Source organism: Neopelma chrysocephalum, unplaced genomic scaffold (assembly GCF_003984885.1).
Source record: "Neopelma chrysocephalum unplaced genomic scaffold, ASM398488v2 Primary Assembly neopelma1_22b, whole genome shotgun sequence".
In the NCBI taxonomy this organism is placed as follows: domain Eukaryota; kingdom Metazoa; phylum Chordata; class Aves; order Passeriformes; family Pipridae; genus Neopelma; species Neopelma chrysocephalum.
The window spans coordinates 28,768,624-28,780,961 of NW_020897690.1; the positions used below are offsets into that span (position 1 = coordinate 28,768,624).

A 12,338-nucleotide genomic window follows, 5' to 3' on the forward strand; every position below is an offset into this window, starting at 1 on the left:
TTACACACCTCCTAAACATAGGAAACCCAAAATTCTCATCTTGACTTCACTGTGCAATCGTACTATGAAGAGGGAAAATGATAAAGTCCCTTTTCCTCTTCTCCAAAATTTCATTTTCTTTCTCTATTGAATCACAACATGCTCTGCCAGACAATGAAACTGCAACTACAGTATTTCCACTTGCTTTGGCACTAAAGTAGCTTTTGTAATTCACACCCTCTCTTTAAAATTATTTTACGTTCAACATCTTCACTGAGCATTTTAGAGATTATAATAACAAATGACATCTGTTTTAAATTTTAAATGTGGTTCAGTAAAGCACATCCAAACCTGAGGCAAAGAGCTCAAAGAATATTTAATTTTCTTTTTAACATCACTTGATAATCAAAATTACTATGCCTGCCTCGAAAAGTCTCTTTTGCCAAAACTTTCCATTTGACTAGGGCCTACAAAGCACCAATAACACATCGTGTCCTAGTACTTGAACATACTGCATATCAGTCACCCCAATGTCAGCCTATGCCATTTTCTCTGAATTATCCTTAAACATGGGAAATCGTATCCACAAGTCTCCCAGGCAAAAAAACCCACACCTGAGAACAACACTGCCAATGGGACAGCATTGATAAAGAGAACAAGGGCACTTCTTTAAGAAATGATGACTACTTTGAGGTATGAAAGAGAAAACAAGAGCATCAGCCTTTGGTACCACTTGTTAGCCAAGTGGAAACAGAACTAAGAGTAGACATACAGCAAAATTACATCTGCTCAGTATGCAGGCAGCTAGAAATTCAGAACTTGGAAAAAGCAAAACCCAACAACAAGAAACTCTGAGTGATCTTGCTGTGAATTAGCTATTTCACTGGGTAACAGTACTTGGGGGGCCTATGCTTGTTCTCAGGAGGTATTTGCAAATCCTCCTGCATATTGCTTGATTTCCAAGTCATTCAGCAATAGTCTACTAGCAAGTCTTCTTCAAGCACTACTGTTCTACAGCTTAACATTGTATTTTCATCTCAATATGGACTGTTTAATTCCTTTTCGTGCTACCAAAAGTAGCAGATTTTCTCAGCTTTCTCTATTCCTGTGGAAAAAAAAAGAAAAAAAGATTTCCTGTCACTGTCTTTTTCTTACCCTGTTTGTAGATTTTGTAGACAGATCTTTCATATTAAAGGTTTTATGGCACACTTTTGGAGAAAGAACGTCAGCCTGAGAGTGTCTAACAGAACCCATCCCACCAATTTTCACAGGTGCCAGGGTCAAGGGACAAGCGGCACTTAAGAGAAAACAAGTACACGGAAGATAGCTTGCTACAGCAGTCTTGCTGTCTCATTGGAGCCCTCCCTGACAAACCAAGGCTGAAGGCCCCCTGAGATATTTTTAAAGACATTTGCAATAAAACTATGGAATAAAGCACAAGTACCAATACAAGCAGGACAGTTCTGCCCTTTAACAATAAAAGGGGCAAGGGTCAAACTTTCTAAAGTCATACAACAAATATTAATGTAGAGTATACAGGGAAGAGGATGGAAAAAAGAACAACTTCCAGCTGCACTGCTTTGCAAACTCAGTTTGCAAATATATTATGCATACATACAGAGAAAAAAACCCCACTCTCTTGAACAAAAAACACCCCAAGCAGTGCTTAAAGTATGTTCCATAGAAGCTAGTCTCAATAAGAAGGGTTTAAAAAAGCTAACAGAAGCTGTTTTTCCTTTATTAAGTCACATTTGCTTATTGATACAAACCATTACAAATCAAAATGAATTATGTCAAGTAGTAACAAGCCACATCTGTTGAATTTTATACATAAGCCTCTGAATGTCAATTTGCCAATATCTTCAGTTTGAAGGAAGAAAAAAACAAGGGTCACAAGAAACCTTTTAAGCATACACTAATACTTAGATTCCCACCCTTTCAAAAGCTTTTTTTTTTAATAGAAGGACTTTGGAACTTTTGTGTTCTAATGTATAGCAGAATACTATTCAATTGGCTAGCATGATTTTTGTTTTATATATATCTATACCTGCCAGACTTCAGCTCACAACAAAGCTGATGCAAAGAGAGGCAAGTTAAGTTTCCCATTGAGAACAAAAACTCATTTAAGGCCTGAGGTGAAGGCACACCAGGAAAGCAATCCCAATCGGAGACGCATTACATGCCACACCTCGGGGGCTGTGTAAGGGCGGAGGGGGCGGTGGTCGCTGTCCCCCGTGGCCCGCTGCCCCCCGGGGCCCGTAGCCCCCGCAGCCCGGCGCTCTCCAGGGTCCTGCATCGCTCCGGGCACCACGGCAGACCGAGTCCCGGGGAAATCACAACGTCGAAACAGGCTGTCAGGAAGTACCTCTTCGACATAAAGAAATAGGGGATAAAAAAATTTCCAATTCCTTTAATTACCAAGCGAAACAAACTATTAAATAGAATAGCAATAGTCAAGTTGTAATGTGCAGAAAAGCGCTAAAAAGAATGGATTATACTCACTTCAAAAGAGCATTCAAGTACTCAAGTAGTAATGTAAGTATATACAATATTTGTCCAAGGATATCTTGAGGTCTAGTAAGAAATCTTTAAGAAAAGGAGTCACCTCCTTTTAAGTCTTCCACCAGCAGCCATGGTTGCAAGCTGTTCACAAAGGAAGCGTTTTCCTAAGCTCCCATAAGACACAAAGCTCACTCAACTTACAAGTTACTGCAGCCTGAAACCCTGATATTCACTTTAGAACAAAGTTCTGTTTGCTCCTACATCAACCTCTACTAACCAAGTAATTAACATTCATTAGCATTTACGATATATCACCTTGTAAGCACCCTCTGCTGAAACCCTGTGAGCTTACATTTGTTTTTATGACAAATCCAAGCCACTTTTCATTTGTATTAGACACCTTTACTTTTCAGCTGCTGACTCACTCTAATAATTACTAGAGCCAGGAAATTATTCCTGAAAACAATCAGTGTTCTGCCTCTTTGCTGATTTAAAGCAGCACTCAAACTGTTTTGGCAAATGAACAGCAGTAGATTCATTGCAGGAAAAAAAAAAGCTTAGAGAGCAAGACAAAAACTGCTACAGAGAGACCCTGAAATCTAGAGAACATAGATAGGCAATATCTCTCTGGTTCGCCTCCACATCTCCCCCCCCACCCCTCAAAAATGGAGAATCATTTGTAGTTGACTGATCTCTCTACTGGCAAAAGAGGGATGTGGATCTGATAGAGAGAAGATTCCAAAGAGATGACAATTCTATTGTGAGACAGGCACCAAAACCGGCTTCATATCAAGAACATGAAGTCCACCTATCTTAGTATCTGCTCTCAGGGAGGACACAAGCAGCTAGTTTTGAGGTGACAGAAAAAATCTATTATCTGCGTATCAGTTATTCACTTGTACACTACCATTTATAGAAATCTGCTTGTAACTAAAAGCATATTTTCAAAAATACCTAGGACCAGCAAGGCAAATATGTTTTATCAGGTATTTTACACAAAAATGGCTGTCATGGGAGTAGCAGTTAAAAGAACAAGAGGTCTTCACAGTCACAAATACTGCAAGGAAAACCAAGCCAGTACAGCTGCAGACAGCTGTCCTGGCCTCTTCTGCTCCTGCCCATTTATTCCCATGCCAAATTTCTTCCTTGGTCTGGCACAGCCATCTGTACAACTTTGTAGTCAAGCATTCTGGAGAATGAATTCAACTGAAAACAACACAAAGGAAAAAAAAAGGAAGGAAGAGTAAAGATGACTTTGCTGTAGTTTAGTTCCCCAAATTCCCAAAACAAACCTCTATGTTGGCACCAGGACAGGACTGCGTCTCCTCCCAACAGTGCTAACTCAGCATGTTCAAAGCATGTCCTCAGATTCCTTCATTCTCTGAAGCCTGCATCTCACACTAGTTGTAGTCAGCAGGCCACATAAAGAAAATAGGTGGATTTTTTTTTTCAAAACTGTGAAAGTACTAAATTGAAGAGGAATAATGTGAAGCAGACAACCCCCAAAAGCACAGGGCAGCAGCATGGGGCTTGCATAGCAGCATTGCTGCAAGTTGGCCCATGTTTCTGCTGTGACAGGAAGGTCAATAAGACCTTTTCAATGTCAAGTCTTGACCTCCACCAAGTTTCAATAAAAGAGACCTTAACATATTCAGGCAAAACAGCTTGTCATTTGAACTTAGTACCTTTGGACCCTAGAACTCAAGAACAACTTCATAGTGACTGATTTCCTGCTTCTCTTGGTGCACTATCTCCCTTCCCCAGCTACACTGTCCTTCACCACCGTGAGGCAGGGTAAAGCACAACATCTGAGAGGGGTCTGTTACCCTCTACAAGAGCTTTCTGGGCAGCCTACGTTTCAGACAACACACTCCATCTTTCAGGCTAAGGTGAGCGAAGCCCAAGCAATTCAACATTCAAGTGTTTGTGGTGTCATAAAAGGTCCCATTTTGATTTGCAATTTATGTCTCCTCACTCAACCATAACAGCATTTTTTCCATCTGTTCATTCTCACAAAAACATTAATACATGCATAATGAAGCTTTAACAAGTTTTCTAAAATAACTGTTCGGCTCTGAGTGTGTTTGCTCGCTCTGGTTTTGAAGGTTGGCTTCCAAATATTCACTGTTCACAGTAATGCTTCAAAACAGCAGTTTTGGAGGTAGAAAAACACAGCCAAACTTGAATTCAAAGTGATTTGAGGAGTTTGTTTTGTTTAATTCAGGTTCTTATCTGATTTCATGGGTCATTATCGCATTTTTGGTGAGGCTGAAAATATTTCTGAGAGCCCCCTCACACTGCTGTACTACTTTTACTTGAAATCCCAATTTAACAAACAGTTTTTAAAGTCAGTTTGTCAGGGTAAAGCTACATCTATGCGTAACACACAAGTAACCATTAACTACTGATATAGGCTACTCTCATTAGGAAACGTGCCCTTAAAACTGGAACAGACAGATACAGTTTCAGAGAAATGGCAGAGGTCTTAAAGCACAAGCTACCAACATTATGAGTCTCAACATTTGCATTATTCAGCTCCTGCAGAATATCAAAATATTTTTGAGCTTAGAGAGTTTACAAGGCACCAAACCTCATTTTTTAATGTCTGAAGGCAAAGATAAAAATCATAACTTCCTTTAAGGTTTTTTTTGAAAGGGGGTAAAAAGTCTTAAACATGTATAGACAAAGATTCTTTCAGGAAGCTCAGTTTTAGAAGAAAACTTGAGCAAGAGTTGGCAAAACACACAGATCAGCATTATTTTTAAGTAGAAATCAGATTTGCTTCAGATTTGCCTCCATTATTTTCTTCCCTGTGCCTTGATTGAGATCCCAATCAGACAAAAAAAAGCTACCCTACTTCACTGTAGGATTCATTAGAACACATTATTTCATATACTTCAAGTATTCAGCACAGAAATAAACCAATATGTACCTAACAGAATTAATTACTTTAAAAGAAATTAATCTTGCCTGTAGAAACTGAAACAGAAAACCCCTTATAGCTTGACTTAAACTGTGTGTTCACTCACTTGAGAGCAGCTGACTGCACCACAGTAGTACAGAAAGAAAGCCCACTTTACACACCCATGACCCCACCAAATAGCAGAGGGAACCTGAAACTGGTCATGTTTAAGTTCATCAAACTTTGAACCATTAGCTCAAGATTTATCACTCCTATCAAAATCAACACAGTAAAAGTAAAGGCTGATTTTTTTCTACTTGCTTCCCATCTCAGGAACCATAATTTTAAAAGTTAATAAAAAAACCCATGCACAGACTGAAAAAATTGCTTATACACCATCTCCTCCAAAAACCTCTTCAGATCTTTTTTCTACAAAAAAGATTTTGGATTTGTATTTTGTATTTGTATTTTGAATACTCAGTTTTCCATGATGTATCTAGGTATGCTGTTCTTCAGACACAGAACTCAAATCCTTTGAAAGTTAGAAGGAAACACCAATTCCAGTAAGAGACAAATCAGCTTGACGAACAATGTGCCTCTCTCAGAATGACTACTGAGTAAATTAAGAAAAAATTAATTTGCAGTTGTCTGCCTCACGTAGACCTATATAATGCTCTGTTTCCAGAACTCATGCATCTTATTCTGCCTCACACATCCTCCAAGGTAGTACACTATTAGGTTTTATTCTCAGGTTTCTCAAAACAATAGCCCTTTGGTACCTAAGAAACTGTTTAAAGCAAGTTGTTAAAAGCACATTTTTCTACCTACACTCTGGAATACACATTTTAGCTATGTTAGCTTTGTCCCAGCCATTCATAAATTATTTTGGAGCAACTGAGTGTCATGTGTAAGTATTTCGGTTGTTTCATAAACCCAAACAATTCTCTTCCAAAGTACTGAAATAGTGGAATGCTTTTACATTATTTTCGGTGAGGAAGAGTGAAAAACAGTTATTCCTTACTGTAACAGTACATTGAAGTGGGCAGAAATTAGTTTCTTATAAGAAAAGTAGAATTGAGCGTTTGGACTCCCCTCACGGTAACCATTGCCCCTTTCCTGTAATCGAATTACATGCGATCACCATCCATCGCCACCAGAGGCCGCTGCAGGACACCGGCAGGGCTTTCCCTCCATCCCAAAGGAAGAGGCACAACACCAGACTCGGCTTTTAACAAGCTCGTCCTGAACACGCTTTAGCTCTCCAGAGCGGAAAGGAAAAAGCAGAGGGTTTCTTTAAGGGTTCCTCATTCCACCGAAGCAGCAACAGTAAAATGTTTTTATTCTTATTGTGATCCCGCTCGAATTTCAACTCAGCACCATTTTACTTTATGCTACAACCAGTTCCTGCTCCGCTGCTCAATGCTCTTTTCGTATATCAACAACATAAAACAATAAGGTAGTGATAAAATGCGAAGTTTATTGTGGGACAGGACACAAAATTGATCATGCTATTTATGAAAAAATTATGCAAATCTGAACTAGAAGGAAAGCACTGGTGTTTTATGGCACACCACTGTGTGTTTGGAAGAGTTTGCAGTCAGCACTCAACAGTGCTTTTAGGTCTCCGTATTGCTGCAAAACGTTCCCACTACTCTATTACCAAGAGTTCAGCCCCAGTAACTCCTAGTGAATCAGCTTTACACAGAGCTCCCATTAGTGGGAATGGAACATTATTTTTAAGAAACAAAACAGAAACCAATGCTGGCCTTGTTCTGAATTGTTTTTAATGAGCTGAACTTCCTTCAGTAGCAAACATTACCTGTAGCTACACTCTGACTTCGAGTTTCTCACCAGGCAACACACAAAGTAACCACATCATCTTTTCAAGAGTGGGAACTTCACACTTCCAGATGCACAACTTCATAGAATCATAGAGCCTTTAAGGTTGGAAAAGACCTCTAAGATCATCGAGTCCAACGATTAATTCCGCACTGCCAAGTCCATTGCTAAACCATGTTCCTAAATGCCACATTCACACATCTTTCGAATGCTTCCAGGGATAGCGATCCCACCACTTCACTGGGCAGCCTGCTTAAATGCCTAACCACCTTTTCAGTCAATAAACTTTTAGTAATATCCAATCTATTGGATATTATGAAAAAATTCAATGGCACAGCTTGAAGTCATTTCCTTTCCTCCTACTGCTTGTTACCTGGGAGAAGAGGCCAACCCACACCTTGCTACAACCTCCTCTCAGGTAGCTGTAGAGAGCAATAAGCTCTTTCCTGAAACTCCTTTTTTCCTGGCTAAACACCCCCAGCTTCCTCAGCCATTCCTCATCAGACTCGTGCTCCAGATCCTTCACCAGCTCTGTTGCCCTTCTCTGGACACGCTCCAGCACCTCAATGTCTTTCTTGCAGTGAGGGGCCCAGAACTGAATACAGGACTTGAGATGTGGCCTCATCAGTGCCAAGTACAAGGGGATGATCACTGCCCTGGTCCTGATGGCCACACTATTTCTGACACAAGCCAGGATGCCATCGGCTTTCTTGGCCACCTGGGCACAATGCTGGCTCATGTTCAGCCACTGTCTACCAGCATCCCCATGTCCTTTTCCACTGGGCAGCTTTCCAGCCACTCTGTCCCTCCGCCTGTAATGCTCCATGGGGTTGTTGTGACCCAAGTACAGGACCCGGCACTTGGCCTTGTTCAACCTCATACAATTGTCTTGGGCCATTGACCCAGCCTGTCCAGGTCCCTCTGCAGAGCCCTCCTACCCTCCAGCAGATCAACACTCCCATCCAACTTGGGTCAGCTGTGAACTGACTGATGATCACCCAGATCATCAATAAAGATATTAAAAAGGACTGGCCTCAAAACCAAGCCCTCGGGAACTTCACTTGTGACTCACCACCACATGGATTTAGCTCCATTCATGACCACTCTCTGGGCCCAGTCATCCAGACAGTTTTTTACACAGTGAACAGTGCACCTGTCCAAGCCATGAGCAGCCAGTTTCTCCAAGAGCATATTGAGAGACAGGGTCAAAGGCTTCAGTAAAGTCCAGGTAGACAACATCCAAAGTTTTTCTCTCATCCACTAGGCAGGTTCACCTGGTCATAAAAGGGGATCAGGCTGGTCAAGCAGGATCTGCCTTTCCTAAACCCATGCTGGCTAGGCCTGATTCCCTGGTTGTTCTGTACGTGCCATGTGATGGCACTCAAGATGATCTGCTCCATGACCCTCCCCGGCAACAAGGTCAGACTGGCACACCTGTAGTTCCCCAGATACTCCTCCTGGCCCTTCTTGTAGATGGGCATCACATTTGCCTACCTCCAGTCACCTGGGACTTGTCCACTTAGTCAGGACTGTGATAAATGATTCAAAGTGACTTGGTGAGCTCTTCTGCCATATCCCTCAGTACCCTTGGGTGGATCGCATCCAGCCCCATAGACTTGTGAGTGTCTAAGCAATGTAGCAGGTCAGTAAACATTTCCTCCTGGATTACTGGAGGATTCTACTGCCTATTCCTGTTTTCTTCCTCAAGGGTCTGTGTATCCTGAGGGTAACTGGCTTTACTATTAAAGACTGAGGCAAAGAAGGCATTCTGTACATCAGCCTTTTCCTCATCCTTTAGCACTGTTTCCCCTTCCCTCCCATAAAGGATTAAGAGCCTCCTTAGCCCTTCTTTTGTGACAGATGTATTTGTAAACAGGTTTTGTTGTCTTTTACAACAGTAGCCAAGTTAAGTTCTCACTGGGTTCTGGCCCTTCTAATTTTCTCCCTCCATAACCTCATAACATCCCTGTAGTACTCCGAAGTTGCCGGACCCTTCTTCCAAAGGCCATAAACTTACTACCCACCTGTGCTCCTGGGTAGTAATGGCCTCCCTAACCCCAGGCCCATGAGGCATATCTGACGCTGGGCGACGGCTCACACACCCACTGAATCTATTAGGTCGGAAAAGACCTCTCAGATCATCGAGTCCAATCGATGACCGAACACCATCACGTCAACTAGCCCATGGCACCAAGTGCTACATCCAGTCTTTCCTTAAACACCTCCAGGGACGGTGAGTCCACCACCTCCCTGGGCCCATTCCAATGTCCAAGCAGCTGCCCGGGGGCCTTCGCAGGGCGCTGCTTCCCCCGGGAAGCCCCACGCTGTCCTGGTCAACACAACTCTGGCACGGGGCCAAGCCGAGCCCCGCACCCCTCCCGTCCCAGCAACAGGCTGTGCGGCCGCCGTGCTGCCTGCGGAGTGGCCAAAGCTCTCCAGAGGCCATGAGACACAGCCCGTGCTCACCCCCGTGCCCGAGGATCTGGCCCCGGGACGAGCGGGGCATCCACCGCCCCTTCCCCGGGGGATCCGCAGAACGCGCAGGCGCCAAGACTCACTCCTCTCCCCCGCCGGGAACGCAGGACACTTCCGCTTCCGCCCGAGCCTGGGCCACGCCTCCGACCACGCCCCCGATCACGCCCCAACGAGGACTGTCACGAGGCCCCCCGCCCCTTACGATGGCCACGCCCCCGACTGGGGGCGGCCCGAAAGCCCCGCCCCTTGGTTTTGACGTCACCCTTCGGCACCGCCCCTCCTGCTCCTCGGGCCCCGCCCACGGCGGAGGGGGCGGGTCTGGCCGCCGAGGCACCGCTCGCGGTTGGCCGCGAGCGCTCTCGCGAAGGCTGCGATCCGGAAGCGGCAGTGGGGTGGTGGGAGGCGGCGGGTGGCGGGGAGTCGCTGCGGCCGCCGGTGGCGGCAGCGCCCGCAGCAGCAGCAGCAGCAGCATCATCATCATCATCATCACCACCACCACCACCACTACCACCACCATCATCACTACCATCACAGGGGAGCGGCAGCGGCCTCGGCCCCGGCCCCGCCAGGAGGGGCGGCGGCGGCGGCCCCGCGCAGGCTTTGCCGCGGCATCACCCCGGCAGCGGTCGCGCCGCGCCGGACTGTAAGATGGCGGCGGCGGCGGGCGGGGGCGGCAGCGTGAACCCCTTCCTCAGCGACTCCGAGGAGGACGAGCCCGAGGAGGCGCGGGCTGGCGGCGGCAGCAGCAGCAGCACCGAGCCGGGCGGGCCCGCGTACCCGCAGCCGCCGGCGGAGGCGGCGGGGAGCCCCGAGGAGCTGCCGGGGCTGCGAGCGGCGGCGCCGGGCGATGCCGCCGCGGGGGCGGGGGAGCCGCCGCGGGTGCCGATGGATGCGATAGCGGCGCAGCTACTGCGGGACCAGCTCCTGCTGACAGCGCTGGAACTGCACACGGAGCTGCTGGAGAGCGGCCGGGAGCTGCCCCGGCTCCGCGATTTCTTCTCCAATCCGGGCAACTTCGAGCGGCAGAGCGGCACGCCGCCCGCCGGCGGGGCCCTGGGCAGCCTGGGCAGCGGTAGCGGGCTCGGGGGAGCCGGCGGCAGGGAGCCCGGGGCCGGGCAGCTCAGTAAGTGACCCCGGCTCTGGGGCGGGGGGCTCTCGGCGGGCGCACGGGGCCGAGCGGGGATGGCTCTCGGTGCTGCTGGGCGGCCGGGAAAGGCGTTTGGCATCACTCCTCGTTCTAGTCATTCCTTGGTCTCTGTAAACTGGGTTTGGGGGCGGCTGTAGGAGCGGGCCGGCCCGGGGCTGAGGAGGTGGGCTGCCAGAACCGGTGTTACCCTGGTCCCGCAGGCGTGGTTTAATTAGAGTACCGTACCCCCGTGAACGTCACGAGTGTTTGCTAAATGTGGAAGAAATGCAAAGGGGTGGTAATTTCAGCCTTGATTCTTAGCGGTGTCGTTAGTGCCTATTGCCAAGAGATAAGTCATACGGCGCTAGGAGAAGGAGGGGGCTGTTAAGCCGTGGCTGCTGCATTTGAAGTCTAAAAACTGTCAAAAATTGGGTGTGAGATGTAAAAACGGCATGTTATTTCTGTTGATGCGTCCAAAGAGAGATCTGAGTTTCACAGGTCTTGCACAACTAATACGATGTTTCCTATAATTAATGCTGCCATGTTTACCAAGTGCCTCCAGTCTTTGGATCACCATGTTGGGATTTGGAGATGGGGAGCAGTAAATGAACTTGGTTAGTACAACTTTAGGGAGCAAAAGCAATGCAGATATTGAGGCGATCACATAGCTGACCATAAAAACTTTAGAGTTTTAATAGTAGACCACATGGCTTAGGATAAAATTACTTGTGTATATTGTCAGTGTTACTGTCAAAAAATGTAGAGTTCTAAAAAGGAGGCAGCCTGTGGAAGTGGCTTTGAGAGAGAGAAGCTGCCCAGCCATCTGACCTTTGAGGACTTAATGAACTCGTGGGAAGGTTTTGAAATTATAAGAGTTGTGGGCAGCAGACAGGTTAAAGACTTACTTGTGTGTATTCTAAGACACCTAAAGGCATTTTGTAAATAGTCCTGTATTTTTGTTTCCTTTAGAAGTTCCTAATGTTGCAAAGACATGCAGTTACATTTAAAATTTGGAAATAACTAATATTATCTAGATGGCTGGGATAGTCAGAAACATCTAAATTTTCAACTTGTTAATGCATTTCAAGATCTTTTAAAAAATCAATGGCTTTTTTTTTAAATTCCTGCTGTGTTGTTTATATTCTGCTTATCTTGTTTATGAATAATTAGAATTTCATACTTGTCTTTGTCCAGCTGAGAGCTCCACTGTGGTCTTCTTCACGATATGATTAGTGAATGTTGGAAAAACTTGTGCTTCAAGGCTTTGAACTGATGTAAATTTCTCTTTCATCCCCAAGCTGCTTCCTTGGGGATTCCAGGCAATTCACCCGATTGATTAAACATTCTCTTTTCTTCGTTACCGTAATATGTTCTTTCCAGTTACTGATACTGTGCATACTCCAGTAGAATTAGAAAAACAGTAACCTGTGTAGCTGTGTTGTTACGCATGCAAAAAAATGACCTCTTGCAGTCTTAGACCAATGAGCATTTATGTGAAAACATCTTAATTATTAT

The 12,338-nt window shown here is 45.4% G+C and overlaps 2 protein-coding genes across 10 annotated transcripts in view; one reads left to right on the forward strand and one right to left on the reverse strand.

Annotated features, from left to right (window-relative positions):
- The window catches only part of PIGN (phosphatidylinositol glycan anchor biosynthesis class N), a 107,970-nt gene extending 98,148 nt beyond the window's left edge, over positions 1–9,822 (reverse strand). For 4 of the 5 annotated variants that reach the window (XR_003534064.1, XR_003534065.1, XR_003534066.1 and 1 more), the window contains exon 1: positions 9,689–9,789. The gene's annotated coding sequence lies outside the window, so the exon portion shown is untranslated. Of the gene's footprint in view, positions 1–9,688 lie in introns of all 5 variants that reach the window. The other variant, XM_027682271.1, reaches the window with a different exon arrangement.
- A 285-nt stretch (positions 9,823–10,107) lies between these two features.
- The window catches only part of RELCH (RAB11 binding and LisH domain, coiled-coil and HEAT repeat containing), a 79,725-nt gene continuing 77,494 nt past the window's right edge, over positions 10,108–12,338 (forward strand). For 4 of the 5 annotated variants that reach the window (XR_003534072.1, XR_003534077.1, XM_027682335.1 and 1 more), the window contains exon 1: positions 10,285–10,820. Coding sequence is in view for 3 of the 5 variants with exons in the window: in XM_027682335.1 (XP_027538136.1) it covers positions 10,346–10,820 (475 nt within the window). In the remaining 2 variants the exon portion in view is untranslated. Of the gene's footprint in view, positions 10,821–12,338 lie in introns of all 5 variants that reach the window. The other variant, XM_027682306.1, reaches the window with a different exon arrangement.